Source organism: Lynx rufus, unplaced genomic scaffold (assembly GCF_022079265.1).
Source record: "Lynx rufus isolate CCGP_SWC_20201006 ecotype Redwood Valley unplaced genomic scaffold, mLynRuf1.p SCAF_5, whole genome shotgun sequence".
Taxonomy (NCBI): domain Eukaryota; kingdom Metazoa; phylum Chordata; class Mammalia; order Carnivora; family Felidae; genus Lynx; species Lynx rufus.
This window is the reverse complement of record NW_025814867.1, coordinates 71625084-71647123: the sequence shown is the minus strand read 5'-3', so window position 1 is coordinate 71647123 and position 22040 is coordinate 71625084. Positions and strand designations below refer to the sequence as shown.

Sequence of the window (22040 nt, the reverse complement as noted above, 5' to 3'; positions counted from 1 at the left end):
GATTAAACAAGTAAATGGACAACACTGATGAGGAAGAACAGTTTTCAGAGAAAGATAGTCCAAAGGCACCCTAGGAAGTGTGGATATTTAAGGAATAAATGAATGAAGAGATGCTAGCGAAAGAAAGTCAGAAAAGGCAGCCTAAAAAACAGCAGGAAGCCAGGAAAGAATGGTGCCAAAGAAAGCAGGAGAGGAGCGGTTCCAAGAGGAAAACAAGTTCAAATGCTTGTAAGGCCAAGTAAAATCAGAGCTGAAACATATCCACCAAGCATGATAAATGAGCGGTCACTGCAGCCCTGGCAGTTTAGTGGATTAGCAGGAAGATCAACCGGATGGCAACGCTGAACTTCCAGGGAGGTATAGTAGAGATGATGAGAAGTTTTTAGAGACACTTACTTTAGTTGAAGAATAGGATGACCAAATGAGGACACTATACAGAGACAATTAGTGGTGTGTTCTTTTCGTTTGTTTCAAGTTTTTATATAAATTCTAACTACTTAACATATAGTTTCATATTGGCTTCAGGAGTAGAATTTAGTGATTCATCACTTACACACAACACCCTGGGCTCATCACAAGTGCCCTCTTTAATATCCATCATCTAGATCCCCCATCCCCCACCTGCCTCCCCTCTGATAACCATCAGTTTGTTCTCTATAGTTAAGAGTCTCTTATGGTTTGCCTCCCTCCCTTTTTTTTTCCTCTTACCCTATGTTCACCTGTTTTATTTCTTAAATTCCATATATGAGTGAAATCATATGGTATTTGCCTTTCTCTGACTGACTTGTTTCACTTAGCATAATACACTCTAGCTCTATCCATGTCCTTGCAAATGTCAAGATTTCATTCTTTTCTTAAGGTTTATTTATTTTTTCTGAGAAAGACAGAGACAATGCATGTGAGCAGGGGAAGGGCAGAGAGAGAGGGAAAAAGAGAATCTGAAGCAGAATCTGCACTGTTAGCGCAGAACCTGACGGGGGCTCGAACTCATGAAGCATGAGATCATGACCTGAGCTGAAGTCAGACGCTTAACTGAGCCACACAGGTGCCCCAAGGCTTCATTCTTTTTGATGACTAATATTCCATATTCCATGTATATACTTATGGAATGTATACATATTTATGGAATGTACACATATATACATATATACACACCACATCTTCTTTATTCATTCAGCAATTATTGGACATTTGAGTTCTTTCCATAGTTTGGCTATCACTGATACTGCTGCTATAAAAATTGGGCTGCATGTGTACCTTCCAATCTGCATTTTTGTATCCTTTGGGTAAAAACCTAGTAGCACAACTGCTGGATGGCAGAGTAGTTCTATTTTTAATTCCTTGAGGAAACTCCACACTGTTTTCCAGAGTGGCCACACCAGTTTGCATTCCCACCAACAGTGTAAGAGGGTTCCCCTTTCTTCACAGGCTAGCCAACATGTGCAGTTTCCTGTGTTGTTAATGTTAGCCATTCCAACAGGTATGAGGTGATACCTCATCATGGTTTTGATTTGTACTCCCCTGATGATGAGTGAGGTTGAGCATCTTTTCATGTGTCTGTTGGCCATCTGGATGTCTTCTTTGGAAAAATGTCTATTCATGTCTTCTGCCCATTTCTTAACTGGATTATTTGGGGGGTTTGGGGTGTTGAGTTTGATAAGTTCTTCACAGATTTTGGATACTAACCCTTTACCAGATATGTTATTTGCAAATATCTTCTCCCATTCCATTGGTTGCCTTTCAGTTTTTGTTGACTTCCTTTGCTGTGCAGAAGCATTTTATATTGATGAAGTCCCAATAGTTCATGTTTGCTTTTGTTTCCCTTGCCTCCAGAGACACATTGAATAAGAAGTTGCTATGGCTAATGTCAAAGAGGTTACTGCCTATGTTCTCCTCTAGGATTTTGATGGTTTCCTGTCTCACTCACATTTAGGTCTTTCATCCATTTTGAATCTGTTTTTGTGTATGTTGCTAAGTGGTCCAGTTTCATTCTTCTGCATGTTGCTGTCCAGTTTTCTCCACACCATTTGTTGAAGAGACTGTCTTTGTTTCCATTAGATATTCTTTCTTACTTTATCGAAGATTAGTTGACCATACAGTTTTGAGCCTATTTCTGGGTTTTCCATTCTGTTCCATTGACCTATGTGTCTGGTTTTGTGCCCGTACCATACTGTCTTTATCACTACAGCTTTCAAATATAGCTTAAAGTCCGGAATTGTGATGCCTCCAACTCTGCTTTTCTTTTTCAAAATTGCTTTGGCTATTCAGAGTATTTTGTGATTCCATACATATTTTAGGATTGTTTGTTCTAGCTCTGTGAAAAATGCTGGTAGTGTTTTGATAGGGATTGCATTAAATGTGTAGACTACTTTGAGTAGTACAGACATTTTAACAATATTTGTTCTTACAATCCATGAGTATGGAATGTTTTTAAATTTCTTTGTGTCATCTTTAGTTTCTTTCATAAGTATTCTATAGTTTTCAGCATACAGATCTTTCACCTCCTCGGATTAGGTTTATTCCTAGTTATTTTATGGTTTTTGGTACAATTGTAAATGAGATCAATTCCTTAATTCCTCTTTCTGCTGCTTCATTGTTGGTATATAGAAATACAACATATTTCTGTACATTGATTTTTATATCCTGTGACTTTGCTGAATTCGTGTATCAGTTCTAGCAATTTTTGGGTGGAGTCTTTAGGGTTTTCTACATAGGGTATCATGTTGTCTGCAAATAATTCTTTGCTGATTTGGATGCCTTTTATTTCTTTTTGTTGTCTGATTACTGAGGCTAGAACTTCCAGTACTATGTTAAATAACAATGATGAGAGTGTTGTTCCTGACCATAGAGGAAAGCTCTCAGCTTTTCCCCATTGAGGATGATATTAGCTATGAGTCTTTCATATATGGTCTATATGATGTTGACGTATGTTCCTTCTAGCCCTACTTTGTTAAGGGTTTTTATCAAGAATGGATGCTACATTTTGTCAAATGCTTTTTCTGCATGTATTGCAAGGGTAATATGGTTCTTATCCTTTCTCTTATTAATGTGGTATATCACATTAATTGATTTGCAAATATTGAACCACCCCTGAAGCCCAGGAATAAATCCCACTTGATCGTGGTGAATAATTCTTTTAATGTACTGTTGAATTTAATTTGCTAATATCTTGTTGAGAATTTTTACATCCATGTTCATCAGGGATATTGGCCTGTAATTCTTTTTAGTGGGGTCTTGAATCATTTGGGGATCAAAGTAATGCTGGTCTCACAGAATGAGTTTAGAAGTGTTCCTTCCATATCTATTTTTCAGGAACAGTTTAAGAAGAAAAGATAATTAACTCTTTTTCAAATGTTTGAGAGAATTCCCCTGGGAAGCCATCTGGCCCTGGACTTTTGTTGGGAGATTTTTGATTACTGATTCCATTTCTTTGTTGGTTACCAGTCTGTTCAAATTTCCTGTTTCTTCCCATTTCACTTTTGGTAGTTTATATGTTTCTAAGAATTCATCCATTTCGGGGCGCCTGGGTGGCGCAGTCGGTTGGGCGTCCGACTTCAGCCAGGTCACGATCTCGCGGTCCGTGAGTTCGAGCCCCGCGTCGGGCTCTGGGCTGATGGCTCAGAGCCTGGAGCCTGTTTCCGATTCTGTGTCTCCCTCTCTCTCTGACCCTCCCCCGTTCATGCTCTGTCTCTCTCTGTCCCAAAAATAAATAAACGTTGAAAAAAAAAAATTTAAAAAAAAAAAAAAAAAGAATTCATCCATTTCTTCCAGATTGCACAATTTGTTGGCATATAATTTTGCATAACATTCTCTTATAATGTTTGTATTCCTATGGTGTTGGTTGTGATCTCTCCTCTTTCACTCATGATTTATTTGGGTCCTTTTTCTTTTTTTTTTTTTTTTGATGAGTCTGGCTACGGGTTTATTAATTTTATTAATTCTTCCAAAATCCAGCTCCTAGTTGCATTGATCTATTCTAATGGATTTTTTGTTTGTTTGTTTCCACATCATTTATTTCTGCTCTAATCTTCACTATTCCCCTTCTTCTAGGTTTAGGCTTTATTTGCTGTTCCTCTTCTAGCTCCTTTAGATATAAGGTTAGGTTGTGTATTGAAGACTTTTCTTGTTTCTTGAGGTAGGCCTGTATTGCTATATAATTACTTCTTATAACTGCTTTTGTGGCATCCCAAAGGTTTTGGAAGGTTGTGTTTTCATTTGCATTTGCTTCCATATATTTTTTTTCTTCTTTAATTTCCTGATAAACCCATTCACTCTTTAGTAGGATGTTCTTTAACCTCCATGTATTTGTGGTCTTTCTAAATTTTTTTCTTGTGATTGACTTCAAGTGTCCCAGTGTTGTGATCTGAAAATATGCATAGTATGATCTCTACCTTTTTGTACTTGTTGAGGGCTGATTTGTGACCTAGCATGTGATCTATTCTGGAGAATGTTCCATGTGTACTCAAAAAGAATGTGTATTCTGCTGAGTTAGAATGAAATGTTTTGAATATATCTGTTAAGCTCTCTGGTCCAGGGTGTCATTCAAAGCCCTTGTTTCCTTGTTGATTTTCTGGTTGGATGATCTATCCATTGCTGTATGTGAGTTGTTAAAGTCCCCTACTCTTATACTGTTATCACTGAGTTTCTTTATGTTTGTTATTAACTGATTTATATATCTGGGTGTTCCACATTGGGGGCATAAATATTTATAATTGTTAGATCTTCTTATTGGATAGATCCCTTTATTATGATATAGTGCCCTTCTTCATCTCTTGTTACAATCTTTGGTTTAAAATCTAGTTTGTCTGAAAAAAAATAAAATAAAATAAAATAAAATAAAATGTAATAAAATAAAATCTAGTTTGTCTGATACAACTATGGCTAATCCAGCTTTCTCTTGAGGTCCATTAGCATGATAAATGGTTCTCCATCCCCTCACTTTCAATCTGCAGGTGTGTATAGGTCTAAAATGAGTCTCTTGCAGGCAGCATATAGATGGATCTCATTTTCTTATCCATTCTGATATCTTATATCTTTTGATTGGAGTATTTAGTCCATTTACATTCAGAGTTACTACTGATAGATATTAATTTAGTGCCATTGTATTACCTGTAAAGTTGGTGTTCATGGAGATTTTCTCTGTTCCTTTTTAGTCTTTGTTGCTCTTGGTCTTTCTTTCCCACTCAAAGAGTCCTCTTTAATATTTCTTGCAGGGCTGGTTTAGTGGTCACAAACTCCTTTAGCTTTTGTCTGTCTAAGAGTGGTGGTTTTTTTTTTTTTTTAAGGTGGGAGGAAAAAGCCAGAAGAGGGAGACATTGAAGAAAAGGGAGTTAAGGAAGGAGCAAGTTTATGAGGAGGAGGAAACAGAGCTGTGAGGACAGACAGAACATAGCTTTCTGCTGAGATGGAGGAACCAGATGCAATGAGTTCCCAGGAGGCAAGACAGAAGTTCAGGGTCCCTGTTTTCTTGGTAAAGTACCAGTCAAATTGTTTTCTAAGGATGGTGAGAGAGGTCGTGGCAGCACCTTGAAGACTGCATCCAGAATCTGGAGTGGGAGAAGCTGCAGGCCAAATTTGCTGGGCAGTGAGTGCGCCCAGCAGAAGGGGGAAGACCTGGAGTCTGACATGGCCCCAGACCATGGTGGTGCAGAATTGCTCACAGTATGCACACAGAACCCATGATGATGCTGATGGCATGACTGGCTGGAGCTCTGGGGACAGTTAGGCGAGACAAAGGGCAAAGGATCTTTGAAGGCACTGGTGGTAAGAGAATGTTTCAAGTCATGAGATGCAGGCTTAACAAACAGAAGCAGTGGCCACCTGGACAAGTCATGGGCCTGGAAATCTCAAGGAGGGAGAACAACAGAGTGAAATCAGAATAAATGAGTGACAGAGCTAAACTGAGAGAAGGTTGTAGTCAGGGAGTGAAATATTTAACTGAAGACTTCAGAGGCAGAGTTAACCATGTGAAATCACCACCATTCTGCAATTCTGCCTCAAGCTTAGTGAGCAAGTTATTTCAAGCTTCTGGGCCTCAGTTTCATTCCCCACCCCACCCCAGTTTCCTAAAACTTCATCATTTTACACTAAGACATCTGTTCAGGACAAAGCGGACCTCATAAGAATTGCTATGCCCCACATAACAGGAGCAGTGAATGTAAATCATGTAATATCGGGCCAATATTAGACTATTTTAATCATTGAGGTGATGGCTTATCTGACCTCCTGGCCTCTCTTCCTCCTCTTCCTCCTACTCTGCCCACTGTCCAATTTTGGGATCCCTCCTTTGTCTGGAACTTAAACAGAGAATATATTAGGAAGGCTAGCATGAATGATTAGATGAACCTCAAATCAGCACTGACTATTTAGAAGTTCCAACAGTCTACTAGCTATTAGGACTGAAAGCTGAATAGTGTCACTAAGTATAAAAATCAATACTTGAAAATTAACAACATCCCCAAACATCATCAATAACCAATTAAAATATAGTAAGTAAAAGTTAGCAGTAACAATAGTTACAAAAATTACAGAGCATTTAAGAAAATCTTACAAAATGCAAGCTCTTTTACTGAAAATTACAAAATATTATTGAAGGAGACAAAAGAGAACTGAATACTGAACTGATTCAAAATGAACTATGTCATTCTGAATACTCATTCAATAAATATTTATGAAGCACCTACTGTATGTTGGGACAGCTAAGTGCTGAGGGCACAGAACTGAACAAAACAGACAAAAAATCCCTGCCCTCGTGGAGCTTAACCAATGCTATAGATTATAATCTACAAATTCAATGTGATTCTGATCAAAATCTCAACAGGATGTTTTAAACTAGATGAACTGATTCTAAAATCTGTATAGAAAAATAAACTTCTAAACCCAGGAAAGTTCTGGAAAAAGTGTTTGTATCACCAGATATCAAGGCTGGCCACACCAATGCAGATTCAGAAAAATAAGATCAACAGAAAAGAACCAAGAGCCCCAAAGCAGACCCAACTATGAATGGCAAGTTAAAATGTACGAAAAGAAAGGACAGATATCATGTTTTCACTCATAAGTGGAACTTGAGCAACTTAACAGAAGATCATGGGGGAAGGGAAGGGGAAAAAAATAGTTACAAACAGAAAGGGAAGGAGGCAAACCATAAGAGACTCTTAAGAGAATAAATGGAGCGGGGATGGGGGAATGGGGGAGAGGGGAAAATGGGTAATGAACACTTAGGAGGGCACTTGTTGGGATGAGTGATGAATCATGGAAATGTACCCCAAAAACCAAGAGCACACTTTACACACTGTATGTTAGCCAATTTGACAACAAATTATACTAAAATAAATAAATAAATACATAAAATAGTTTTAAATGAAAAAATAAATAAATAAAATATACAAAAAGATGATACTATAAATCATTTAGAAAGATTGCACTAGCCTACCACAGCAGGAAAACTGGTTTTCAGTATGGAAAATAAAAAACAGATTCCCATACTTCACACAAATACAATAAACTACAGATGGATTAAAATCCAAAAATGCTAAAACACACATATGCTCATGCAAATACACATGCACTTCAAAAAAAAGTATTAAAAGAAATACTGTTATGACCTTGAGTTGGGAAATAATTTCATAGATAAGATACACAAGGCACAATTCATAAGAGAAAAGGTTAATGAACCTAACATTGAATTCAAAACTTCTGCATAAAAGAATTCATAAATGAAGCAAAAAGATAAGCCATAGACCATAAGAAAACAGGAAGATCAGAGAAGAAAAAACCAGAATGGCCAATAAACATATATAAAGATGTTCAACCCTCACAAAAGGAAATGCCATTTATTTAGGTGCCACTTTACAACCGTTAGATTGGCAAAAATCAAAAGTCTGACCAAGTGTTGATGGGGGGTGGGAAAACAGGAATTGCTAATCAGTGCAGACAGAAGTAGAAATTGAGTGCAACCACTCTGGGGAAAGATTTAGCAATACCTAGCAAAAATGAAAATAAGTACCTCTACAAGCCAGCATTACCACTTTGAGATATACTTATTTCCAAAATAAATCTTACACATGTACCCCCGGGAGAAATGTATAAATGTTAATTGTTGCACTATTTGTAGAAGCAAATAAAAAAAGGAAACAATCTAAATGTTCATTAATAGAACAAAAGAATAATAAATGACAAGGTACTCACAAGAGGGAATAACAAACAAATAATTAAATGAAGTAAGTACATTCAGGCACATCGCAACATGAATAGATTTCAAGAACAATGTGAAAAGATAAAGCTCTACACAGAATTATAAGTAACAGTATGATAGTATGTATCTACATCTTTAAACCATATAAAGTCATTCTACATATTGTTCATGACTATCCATACGTAAATAAAATAGAATGACCTATATAGGAATGAGAACAAATTTGCAGCCATGGTTACTACTGGAGAGGGAAACAAAAGGGACTTGAACTTTCAGGAAAGCTCTTTCTCTCGCTCAAAACAAAAGAAAACCAAACAAAACAAAAAAATCTGAAGCAAAAATATCCAAATATTTTTTACTTGTGATTTTTGCATTTCTGGCATTATTTTGTGTACTTGTCTGTATTTTTTTGCTTAACTTTTTTTTCATTCAGTCGACCCATGTCTTCTTAACACCAATCAGAAATTCAGAGGAAGAGAAAAATTAAACTGAGTTACACAGGGTTTGGGGAAACCTGTGAATTTCTGCAAAGGGTCCCATTTTTGTTTCCCATCCTCAAAAGGAATGAGAAGTCATGTGGGCACAGTAAACTCTCCATGTGATAAACCACACCACGACAATGCCACAGAAAAGATATCAAGGCCAGTTCTCCAAACGTGCAGCTCACCTCTCGCACATGTCTTTTCAGGTGCATGTATACACTCTGTCCAGTTTTTCGAAAATGTCTTTCAACATGTTCCCTTCCAAAGGCCAAAAATGTATTCATGCATACATAGAGTCCACCTTCAGAATTCTAGAAGAAAGAGACAGGTCACAACATTAGCCAAGGATATCTCGCCAAGTCATTTAGATAAAGAAAAGGGAAGGGAAAGAGGGCAAATGATGAAGACAAAGCCCAGCAAAAGGCCACCTGGCTGTTGTAGTCATCTGCAATGACCCTCTGAGGCTCCACAGCCACCCACAGCATCAGCGTCTGCCCCAAACCTGGATTCCAGGTGCTCTGGACAGCTGCTCACAATCTCCCAGTCAGGCGAGAGCCTCAGAGGGCCTGGGAAATAAACATGCTTGTCGGACTCTCCAAACTTGGGTACAGGACCATAAGGGAAACGAGAAGCTTGGCCAGTGAACCAACTACCACCACGGCAATCCTGTCTCATCATTCTCCCTCCCTGATCAGTGCAAGTCTCCAGGAACATAAAGTTTTATATTCTTTTAGCAGCGGTTCTTCGATTCAAAGATATTCTTCTCTTCCTTCAATGACACAGAATATCTGACCGTACTTATTATAAATTAGGATAATTCAATAAATCAATAACTTAATGAGTAAATAATAAAGGATAGAGCCCTCTAATAATCCTAGCTACATATTTTTGCACGCCTGATATGTGCCAGGTGCTTCTCATGTATTATTTCTAATCCTAACAATATTACAAGCTGCTTATTATTATTTCCATTTGACAGTTGAAAAAAAGAATTAAGGGGGCATCTGGGTGGTTCAGTCCGTTAAGCATCCAACTTTGGCTCAGGTCATGATCTCACGGTCCGTGAGTTCAAGTACCACATCGGGCTCTACGCTGACAGCTCAGAGCCTGGAGCCTGCTTCAGATTCTGTGTCTCCCTCTCTCTCTGCCCCTCCCCTGCTAATGCTCTATTTCTCTCTCAAAAATAAATAAAAATTAAAAAAAACTTTTAATATTTAAAAAAATTTTTTTAAGAATTAAGGATCAGTCACTTGCCCAAGTTCTCACAGCATGGAAATGTCAGTTAAATTGACTCTATTTCTCTTTGCAGCCTTCTATGCCACATTTCAAATATTATTTAATTACAGACACCCTGCCACAATGAACAGTCAAGGATATTGTTCACAGTTTAGATACTTGATTTTCTATGCCAATTTCATCTCTCCTTTTTCTCTCACTTTGCTTAACATGCATCTCTCTAAATTTTGCCTATAAAATCAACCACCTTTTCCTCAATGAAACTGGATTCTTATTAAGCTCTCATTAGTCTCGCCTCGCCACATAATTTTAAAAAACAAATTTTTTTTAAAAACCTGTCAGAATTGATAGCAAGCACCTGTCAAAATTCCTTACATTACATTTTAGTAGAGCACAAATTCAAAATCAAAACAGGCATTGATGTTCACTACAAATATATGAAAAATAATTTGTAAGTTCCAGTAACTCAAGATTGTTTATTTTTTTAATTTCTAATAAAATTCCCCAACACTATATGGTTTATAAGCCAGACATAAAGGAGTCTTATCACAATGAGGATATTACAACAGCATCAGTTCAAATATGTGTCTATTATTGTAGCAAATACATTGCATAAGGCAAGAAAAGGAAAAAAGCATAAAGATCACAAAGAAAGAAGTAAACTGGGTCTCAATTTGCTGATGACATTTACTCTATATGGAAAATCCTTAAAAATCTAAAAACTACTAACGAGTAAAACTAATACATGAATTTAGCCAGGTCACAGAATACAGATTTATAGGCAAAAATCAACTGCAAGTTTACACTCTGGCAACAAACACTTGCAAATTAAATTTTTTAAATTTGACTATAAAATAGCATCCAGAAAACTGTTATTTAGCTGGTGCTTCTGGATAACTGTTTCCCTTTGAAAGAGATCATTTGAATAAAACTAGAAAAGTTCTTCAACTGGAGGCATATTACACTCACTTGATCATCAAATTAAATATTTTCAAATGTTTTTTTTAAAAATAGGTGTTTTTTGCATAGTCATAACCCTTAAAAAACTTGTTATCATTATAATGGCCAGTTATTCATTAAACCCATTAAATTGAGCACCACATATTGTGATTTTTAAAAAAAATAACACTTCCATTCTCTTCCAATAAAATGGAACCCAATCAAAAGAATTCAAACCAGAAGATACACCAGGGAAAATATGAGATTTGTAACCAGGGTCCTGAACTACCACTAATTAGCTCTATGGCCTAAGACAGGTTGTCATTCAGTCTCTGAGCTTCAGGATTCTCCTTTACAAGCATGGCTGCAGCAATAACTCCCACCTCACATGGTTTCGTCAAGTTCAAAGAGGATGAGATACATTCTATACTATAATGCATTCATAGCAATTATTTATTATGAGCTACAGGTCTGTGTGCTACACGTATCTCCTATTAGCTCAATCATTTTATAATTGGAGGAAACAAGGAAGAAAACAGTGAGCCAGTCAGCCACACAGGCTAGGGGCAACAAATATTAATCTATCAGAAAAATATGTTAAGCAACGAGCAGGAGAACCAAGAAACCAGCAAGCAGAGGAAGAAAAACGTTCAAGTGCAGCATTTTTCTGGAGAAAAAAATACACGATAGCTATATAAAATGCAAGAGTTTATAAAGTAATCTCTAAAATAATCACAAGGTCTTTGCTAATTTCATTGCCAAGACTTCTTGACTTCTTAGGAAATTTGATAAAAATTTAATATACTCCAAACATTCGTTCTCAGTCTGGAGTCACTTGATACTGTCACAAAGTCGATAATCAGAGAGGAAAATGCTTCAGCACTCACAGACAAATGGCCCCACATAGGAAAGGATTCTATTACAAACATCCATGGGTCTCCTCCATCTGACACATGCTGGCCTCTGAAGCAGTATGTGCCTGTCCACTAGGGGCTCTGAGATGGAGGCAATGCCCACAGGACTTGCCAGCAGTACGAAAGCTTCAGGACACAGTGAGACACAAACCCCCTCAAAGCCACCCCATACAGGGGTAGCTTTAGTCTAATGGTCTAACGTTTTCTTCCCTCCTGCCTTATTAATGTCTAAACAGTGGCCCTATAAGACACTTTCTTTTGCATACAAAGACAGTACTCCATGCCATGTGCTCTGAACAGCTTCTTTCATTAATGATGACCAGTGTATGCTGACAAGTCTATCCCTCCCGTTTCCTCTGTGACCAAAGCACAAAGAATAGTTTTAGAGCCTGGGATCAGAGCTGAGCTAACTGATTCTTAGTTTTCAAACCCTCAACCTTGTGCTCTCATTAACCAGCCACGCCCCCACTAAGATTACTGCCCCGGAAAATACCTGTAAAGCACTTGTCTTCCTGTGGCCAAGAGTGCAGCCATGAAATCGGGCAGGACCTTCCTTCATATAAGCACTGTGTCAAAACTGCGGAAACTAGGATCACATCTTGGTTTTTGTAATAATGTTGGCAGAGTACACACACTGCACTAGATTGTGAAGACTTGGGGGGGCCTCTCTCTTAATGTCCTTCATCTCAAGATTTGATGCAATATGTCTTTAGAAAAAAAAATTTTTTTAATGGTTAAAGAAAAAAATCATTGTTAGAAAACTACCAACGAACAATGAAATACAACTCAAAGAATATCAGGGCAGAATACAAAATAATACTTTTCTCAAGTCATGGTGGTAGAGTGCTTATTAAACCAGATTACAGGGCGCCTGGGTGGCTCAGTCAGTTAAGCGTCCAACTTTGACTCAGGTCATGATCGCGCTGTTTGTAAGTTGGAGCCCCGCATCGGGCTCTGTGCTGACAGCTCAGAGCCTGGAGCCTGCTTCAGATTCTGTGTCTCCCTCTCTCTCTCTGTCCCTCCCCTGTTCATGCTCTTTCTCTGTCTCAAAAAAAAAAATTTTTTTTAAACAGATTACAAATGAAATTCATATATATTGCATTAATATTTTAAATAAATGGTAGCATATGAATAGAGATTCCAAAAACACATTCTATGGTAACTGCTTAATATATATCAAACCACAAGAAATGCAAAAATAAGGGGAAATCACTAATAAAAGTTATTGGGGAAGTTAGATACCAGTATACAATAAAATTAACCTAGATCCACATCTTATGCCAAACACTGTATGTAATAAGGTCCAGAGAGCTCTAAGAGATAAGCATTTAAAAAGCTAGAAATGAGCAGAATAGCATATTTTATCCCACTTATGAGGGGGAAATAATTTCTGGCCGTGAAAATACAGGATAGAAAGATGGCATAATTGAGTATAAAAATGTAAACACTAATGAACAAGTTTTATACCACATAATATAATGAAACAAATAGAAAACCAATCATCACAGAATGAGGAAAGATGACAAGTACAACGAAGAAAAGTTTATATCCAAGCTATGTAAAAACTGATAAAGTCACAAGACGTCAGCATTCAGGTTCAACTTGGTAAGTTTTTCTTTTAAGATCATTTAGTTTTAACTGTGAGAAAATATTAAAATCAAATCATCACATCCTCACTACCTCCTGAAGTAATAAGCATGGTAAAACAATCTCAGGGCAGGGGCGCCTGGGCGGCTGAGTCAATTAAGTGTCAGACTCTTGGTTTCGGCTCGGATTGTGATCTCACGGTTTTGTGAGTTCGAGCCCCACATCGGGCTCCAATCTGACAGTGTGGAGCATGCTTGGGATTCTCTGTCTCCCTCTCTGGCCCCCAACTTGCGCTATCTCTGTCTTTCTCAAAATAAATCAATAAACCTAAAAACATTAGGGGCGCCTGGGTGGCGCAGTCGGTTAAGCGTCCGACTTCAGCCAGGTCACGATGTCGCGGTCCGCGAGTTCGAGCCCCGCGTCAGGCTCTGGGCTGATGGCTCAGAGCCTGGAGCCTGTTTCCGATTCTGTGTCTCCCTCTCTCTCTGCCCCTCCCCCGTTCATGCTCTGTCTCTCTCTGTCCCAAAAATAAATAAACGTTGAAAAAAAATTAAAAAAAAAAAAACATTAAAAAAAAATCTCAGGGCAAGTATATGCCTACTAAACCAGCAGAAAGTATGAAAACTACAAAGCCTGAAGCCACAGAGAAAACCTGGATGGAGTCTCACAGTATAAATCGGTTCCATCCTTCTAGAGATCAATCCAACTGTGACTCTTTGACACAGTTATTTCTCCTTTGGGTACAGACTTCAGGAAACCAAAATAAAGAGAAAAGAAAGCTAATTTGCACAAAATATTCATAGATACACTGTTTATAATAGGAAAAAGAGCTCCCAAACAAAGGAGCTAAAATATGTGGCATATAAACAAAGCAAAATGCTATAACGTTATTTAAAATGACATATTACGAAATATGTGTAATGTACACAGAACATAAGTATAGAATTGTGCATAATTTGCACAGAAAAATAATGTTCATGAAAAAAATACATGCTGATGACAGGGAGGAAAGAGAAGAGAAGAAGGGAAGTTTGTTCATTGACCAAGACCCAAAATGAAACTGGAATGTGATCAATGTTTTATATTTAAGTTCTTGACCTTGGGACTCACAGCCTTACCTCCTGTTACCTTTGAGCTTGGTCTAAAGAGGTGTTTGTCAAACTACTGTCATGAAGAACCAGGTTGTTTTCTGTTGTGTTTTGTTTTGTTTCTGTTCATTAAGGAAAGATATGTGGTCCCACTGCACATGACTAGACCCTGGCTCAGCCAGATATGAACTTACTCCCACATGTAAGTCCCACAAAACCCAAACGGGTCTATATGCTGTCCAAACAAACTAATCCACTGCTCACACGCTTGGATGTGGCTACAATGTCAAGTTGCTATAGAAATTACTAAGTGCTTACTCTCAATGTTTGTACTTATCTCTTGGCACCAGTCAGCTGACCACATTTGAGTAGCATTGGTCTAGAGCTAGTGGCTGCCATGTCCACACCCCATTCTTAGAACTGCCCAGTTCTGGAACGGGGCAGTTCTAAGAATGTGTCATGGTGAAGAAAGTGTGACTTCAAGGACCTTCAGAGACACCAAGCCTTCAGAGCAGCCCACATCAAAACTAGCTACACACACCGATGATGCCTTCACGACTGTACAAGCGCCCCCGATTCCACGCATGTCCACTTATCCACCTGCCAGCCTCTGCCCATGACCACATCTCCTGACTCCTCACCCTGTGCTGCCGGTCCTGACCTTCAAATCCGTTTTTATTTCAGAACCGTTAGCATCTCGCTCACTGAAATCTACAGCTGTGAGAAACCCATGCTTCCTTCATTTGAGGCCACTACGTTCAGATGCTGAATCACACGTTCACTCCTTAAGGGTAGGGAAATCATGTCACATTCATTACTAAATTCCAACAACAGTACTCTCTGGTGCAGAGCAGAACTGAACAAACATATGGAATGAGTGGAAAAGTTTGTGTAGTTATCTCTCACTCGGCTACATAGTTTAGTCTCTCTCTCAAACTGATCCTCAATGTCCTTCTGATTTGGATTTAAAACACTTCAGAGCACAGGCTCCATCTCAAGTCACTAAACAATGAGGATCACCAAAAGAAAACAGATGACCGTGCATAGAAAAACAGCCTCAGGTGGCTCAGTCAGTTGAGCGACCGACTTCAGCTCAGGTCATGATCTCACAGTCTGTGAGTTCGAGTGCTGCATTGGGCTCTGTGCTGACAGCTCAGAGCCTGGAGCCTGCATTGGTTTCTGTGTCTCCCTCTCTCTCTGCCCTTCCCCCACTCATGCTCTGTCTCTCTCTGTCTCAGAAATAAAAAAACATTAAAAAAAATTTTTTTTAAAAGAAAAACAGCCTCAGGCACCTACAGGAACACTAGGTTTTCAGGTTTGTTCGGTTAAAGTCAAGCCCTTAGCAGCTTGGACACTTGAACCCCATTACCCCAGCTCTCCTACTTTCTGTGACCAAGCCAGCCTCCTTGGCTCTTCAGGACTGTGGCTGCCATGTCCACACCCTATCCCACCTTGGACCCTATCTGGCCCCTGCTTCCAGAGGTCACCCAGCCCAGAACGACCAATATGCGCTTCCCTGCATGTTTTTAGCTAAATAAGATTCTAATTAGCATTTTCATGATGCACTAAACAGAAATGTGACCAATGTGTAACACTTGATTTAGAAACCTGAATTCACAAGGAAGTCAAGAAATACCACTCAGGGCTTCTCTGAAGTTCTATAATGATTCCCATGACAATTCTCCCACCTCACAATCAAAGAGAGAGGAGCAACATTAGAAGCCCATATGTTGTTTAATTGCACTCTTCAAAGCATGTCAATATAAATACGATGGATACATAGCTGTTCATTTATTACTTTACATTGTATTATCCTACATGCCGTTCAGAAGTAACATCAAGAACGAAGTCACCTTTTTTTTATACCGCTGCCATTTAAAAGAATATTAAAACTGAGGTGAATATAAAGGTCAAGGTTACATGTTTTCAGAATAGCAAGTGAACAGTCATTTTAAATAAAAATACACCACATTGTCAATCAGTAGGTGTTCAGAGAACTTTGTTTACGATGGTGTGTTCTTGGAGACTTGGAGACCAGCCTCCGCTGGAAGACAGGAAGGGAGAGTGAGCCTGTGTGAACAGTGCACTCAGGAAACAGAGTCGCTGCGTAACACTTGTTTTTATAACCACTGAACAGTGTGGAAAACAAGCGGTCATTGCCGCAAAGAGAAACATGATGTAGGTAGATGGAGTCACAACAAATCCACGTCCAGGACAAATTACATACTAACACCCAGGAAGACTGTGACTCACACACGCATGCAAAAGGCAGATGAAAAGGACAACACAGTATTTTCTAGAACACTGATTTTTTTAAAAGCAAAGAAAAAGAAATCAACTGACAAGCTGCTTGTAACAGTAAAAGGAAATAACCTGAATGCCCAAGTATATGGTACATTCATGAAATATAACACTCCTCAGCCATTAAAATTGATTTGTAATGAGTAATTCCTGATATAGGAAAAGCACATGGTATTTCTGAGTGAAAGAAGCAGGTAACAAACCTGCATATGACGTTACAATGGACACAACATGCATGCACTACACGGCATGCGATGTTATCTCAGCATGAAGAGATAATGTGGGATTGCTTTCCTCATGTTGTCTTTTGGCATTTTCTCATTTTTCTTCAGAAAAAATGATTCCTTTTTGGGGGCACCTGGACGGCTCAGTTGGTTAAGCATCTGACTCTTGACTTCAGCTCAGGTCATGATCTCACAGTTTGTGAGATCGAGCCCCACGTCAGGTTCCACACTCTGCTTGAGATTCTCTCCCTCCCTCTCCCTTTGCCCCTCCCCCACACATGCTCTCTCTCAATCTCTCAAAAAAAATTGATTCAGGGGTACTTGGGTGGCTCAGTTGGTTAAGTGTCCGACTTCGGCTCAGGTCATGATCTCACAGTTCGTGAGTTTGAGCCCTGCATCAAACTCTGTGCTGAAAGCTTGGAGCCTGGAGCCCCCTTTGGATTCTGTGTCTCCCTCTCTCTCTATTCCTCCCCAGCTCACTCTCTCTCTCTCTCAAAAATACATAAACATTAAAAAAAATTAATTGATTCATTTTTAATAGTAAAAAACAATAAAATTTTTCTTAATTAAATATGTTTAGAACCAAATATACGTACACATAATAGAACAAATGCTCCCTTTTCTTAACCCAAGCTTTCCTTAGGCTTTAACAACCAACTTCATAGCTTTAAGAGTCTGTATCTTCTTGCAACTCACAATAAAAGTGTGACCTGAAAAAACTAAGAGATTATTTCAAAAGCTGTAGGTAAGGAAATTTGGGAACACACAATAAAAGAGGTGATGAGGAATATAATCTCAGGGAGACAGATGAGAATGTGATTACAACCAAAAAATGAAACAAATCAAGGACACTGTACCCCAGCTCAGGTACACACCATGCATGTTTACAGAAGAGAGATAGAGATATCGTCTGTGTGAAGGGCAAAACAGCTACAAAAGAGAATGAAGCTGTGATGCCTTCTCTGGGGGCAAGAGAAGTTGGTGGGGTGTCGAGCAGGAGGCGTTTATTCAGCAGAGAGAGAGAGAGAAGCATAGTTGGTGCTCTGATGACATGTAATCCTACTAAAAGATCACTCTGGCTACCAGAGGGATCTATAGGGTGGGGGTCAAGAGAGTATATGGTCATGAGGCTATGCAATCTAGACCCACGCTACCACTGGCCACATGTGAATATTTAGATCTAAATTAAGTTAAATTAAAAGTTCAGTTTCTTTTTTTTTTTTTTCAACGTTTATTTATTTTTGGGACAGAGAGAGACAGAGCATGAACGGGGGAGGGGCAGAGAGAGAGGGAGACACAGAATCGGAAACAGGCTCCAGGCTCCGAGCCATCAGCCCAGAGCCTGACGCGGGGCTCGAACTCCCAGACCGCGAGATCGTGACCTGGCTGAAGTCGGACGCTTAACCGACTGTGCCACCCAGGCGCCCCAAAAGTTCAGTTTCTTAAACACACTGGCCACATTTCAAGTGCTCAATAGCCACATGTGGCTAGGGCTTACCATATTGGACAGTGCAGATACAGAACAACTCCATCATCACAGAAAGTTCTTTTAGACAGTTCTTGTCTAACTAAGTAAGGCAAGATGGTGGCTTAGCCTGGGGGAGGTGGCAGGAGGTCAGGGAAGGGGACTCATAGCAGAGATGGGGAAACTTTGGCAGATGCAGGTTATAATTTTAGGATAGAACCCATAAGCAAAGAAGATGGATTAGATTGTAGGGGTTTGTGGGAAAGAGTAGGATCAAGGACAGTTCCTGTTTGAACTCTTAGACTCGTAAGACTACCCACCTCTCTCTGCTCAACTCTTGCTTCCATCAAGCAACCACCTGTCTATTAATTCTGCCCCACAGGTACTTCCATATATCTGAATGGTAGATATAAATATTCCAATGACCAGAGCACAGATTCCCAATACATTCTGGCTTCTACAGCAAAACAAACAGACAAGAGTTTGTAAGTGCAAAAACTAAGTACAGGCAGATGGGAAACAAATGTGCAATAAGAAAGTAAAACAAGGTTCCAGAGCAAGGGCAGCCAGCATGCAATCCACAGAAAGCAGAAATGTGATGGTAAAAAAAAAAAAAAAGCACTGTCAAAAAATAGTTCACCAGTAGAACAGAACTTCCAGAATGCAATATTTGCAAACTATAAAACCTTGCTTCCAACGGCAAATCCACTGAAATAAAATTATCCAAATAAATTAAGTAGAAAAAACCAAATGCATATAATCCCAGGAGAGTGTAGGTCTCTCTGCTGAACGTCGATAAATCATGCTTGTAGCCGTGAAGTGTTAAGAAAAACTAGAAATGTTGATGCAGTGATGATTCTTCCAGTTTGCTCCCACTTTGACGTTTTCCTCTCTGCAGAGGGCTCCCACGTATGCCTCAGAGCCATGCAGCCAACCCAGACAGCTAAAGGCAGAGTTCAAAGAGCTACGTTCTGACACACCACAAATTTACTGTTCCACTGAAGCGTCATGTATTAACTTTTTTCCTAAGGATAAAACCAAATGCTTACTCTGGGTATTTGGAGCAATGAGGATGCTGTCACCAGAACGGCTGGGGAAGGGTTAGGGCAAGGCCTGTGGAGCAGCTACTATGATGCTCATAGGACACATGGGCAGAGTAAAAACCATCAGAGTGAAGACACTGAGGTGAGCGTCCTCAGCAGTGCTAAACTGAAGCCACGATCCACCTAAGTAGTTCCCAGCTGACACACAAGAAGAGAAAATGTGAAACTACCTTGTCAAAGGTAAAAACCTTTTATACTCATTTCTTCTCATTTTTAAAAAGAGATGGCTTTCTTCAGGATGCATTTCCCCTGACAAACTCTATTAAATGTGAGGATTAGGTTTCCAGGAGAACCCATAAAAGCCCATCACTATGAGCTGGATTTGAGTATAATAGCGCTGAACAGAGTACCCCCCGTCCAAGGAAGCCAGCACACATTCACGTCCAAGGCTTCTGCTGTAGGGCAGAACCTCATGCAGAATTGCCAAGTACGGGATGTCTCTCCTTGGCAACCCCAAGACCCTATAAATTCCCATCTCACCTTCTTCTCAGAAGGGTCCCTGCCACGAAATCCCACTAGAGAGGTAGATAACATTAAGTAGGTTTAATGGGAAGCCATGTTTATAACAACCCTGCAAGGTAGGTACTACAGAGACAAAGGCCTGGTGAAATTCAATGAAAGTAAGGCACCAGCTGAAGTCATACTGCTACTCAGTAGTAACAGTGCAGGGGGGAGGGGTGGAACCCAGGCCAGTCTGGCCCTCCACATGCTGCCTGGTGCAACAGAGAAGCAGATGCTGTTTTGGTGGCAGGAGCTAGGTGGGCAGCTGTCAGTAAGCACACGCCACCACGGGAGCTCGGAGAAAAGAGCAGTTTCTTCTTTTTTTTTTTACCAAAGCTGTTTCATTCGAGGAAAGCAGACCGGGCAGGCAAAGGAGAGCACACGAGTAGGTGGCTTGTGCCAGGTGTTCTGCCATGCTGTCCTGAAGGGGAGAAGAGAGGCTTCAGCAGGCCCCGCCATCTCCACTTCCCAAACTCGGAAGAACGGCTGGGGTCCCCGGGAGATGGCTGCTCCAGGCTGACAGCTCCCTGACCAGACAGCAGCGACACCCAACGTGCTGGGGTCCAAGACCCTGGCGAAGCAGCTGCAGGCTCGGGCGGCCCCACGGCTCACCCACCCTCATCAACTGATGTCCAGCCACTAGGCTGGATCTGTCAGTGATCCCGCTGCAGGCCTAGACATATAGTGCACATCAGCTGGGGCTCCTTCCAAAGCTTCAGGCTGGAGACTCAATGGCAGAACCTACCTAAATGGCACGTCCAAACGAGCAATTCAGCAGCTGTACCTAAAGGATACAATAGGTGAATTACTTTCACCCTTGACCCCTGCCTGCTCCTCTTTCCTCCTGGCCAGTCAATCCATGAATCCCACTAATAGACCACCAAGCCTATTTCTTTTTTTTTTTTTAAGTTCATTTATTTATTTTTGAGAGAGAGAGAGAGAGAGAGAGGAAGAGAGAGAGAGAATCCCAGGCAGGTTCCATACTGTCAGTGCAGTCCCATGCAGGACTCTGTCGCTCGAACCGTGAGGTCATGATGTGAGCCGAAGTTGGACCTTAAAACGACTGAGCCACCCAGGTGCCCCTAAGCCTATTTCTAACAGCTGCTGGGACAGAGACATCTGTGTCCTGGTCACCACTGTATAGCCACACCCAAAAAATTAACCAAGACCAAAAAAGCAACCTTTGGTTTGATTAGGAGAAAGTTTCCTTAAGTGCAACTCACAAGAGCTATTCGCCTCTAGGCCAATCGCCCATGGAGTCCATATGGGGCAGATTTACTCTAGTGATTTTATTTCATAAAACAGTAAAGTCTGCATGTATTCCATCTATGACTGCTCGTGCAACGTGATTATCTGTTCAGATTTCTAATTCCTGGAGGACACAGGGCCCCAAGCTCCTGAGTTTCTCCACGCAGTACTCCCCCACCTGACTGACCATCTCAACTACCTCATGTATGCCTTTGATACGCTCCTTCTGTCAGGCTCCAGGCCTTGAAGTCACCTCCAGCTCCTTCCACGCCTTCACCCACCGCATATGCGGTCACTAAGCTACACTGATCAAAATTTCTGAGTTTGTTCCCGCCACCCTGCCATCTCTACCCCACTGTCATCACCCCAATGAAAGTACCCACCCCCAAAACTACAGGAGCCCTAGCTCTATTCGCGTTCAAGCTCTCCCCACCTCTCAACCTCACTTCTCACTCCACTTCCAGGACAGCCACAGCAAATAACCACTGTCCCCTAGCTCATAACTGGCCAGCCCATCCGGCCTAACCTTACAAGACCCACCATTACAACCCACAGAGGATTCAGTCCTGCTTTCCAGTCTCCCCCTCTTCCTTACATGTGTGCGGAACTCGGTCCCAGCTCCGTGCCTCGGTCCCCTCCTCCCACAAAATGCCACTTTTTCAGATCCCATCCAGGTGTCCAGACCAGTAACTTTGCCAGATTTTACTGATTATTCATTCTCATGTCTGAAATCTCCATACATTACAAGTGCCATGTTA

General features: G+C 40.3%; 1 protein-coding gene and 1 non-coding gene across 2 annotated transcripts in view; one reads left to right on the top strand and one right to left on the bottom strand.

Annotated features, from left to right (window-relative positions):
* USP13 (ubiquitin specific peptidase 13) overlaps positions 1-22040 on the bottom strand; it is a 117532-nt gene that overhangs the window by 85710 nt on the left and 9782 nt on the right. Inside the window, exon 2 of the mRNA XM_047099561.1 lies at positions 8862-8987. Coding sequence (XP_046955517.1) covers positions 8862-8987 — 126 coding nt within the window. The remainder of the gene's footprint in view (positions 1-8861; positions 8988-22040) is intronic.
* Positions 12313-12472, top strand: LOC124527445 (small nucleolar RNA SNORA81). Its single transcript, XR_006965894.1, has one exon. It is a non-coding gene; the product is annotated as a small nucleolar RNA SNORA81 (small nucleolar RNA).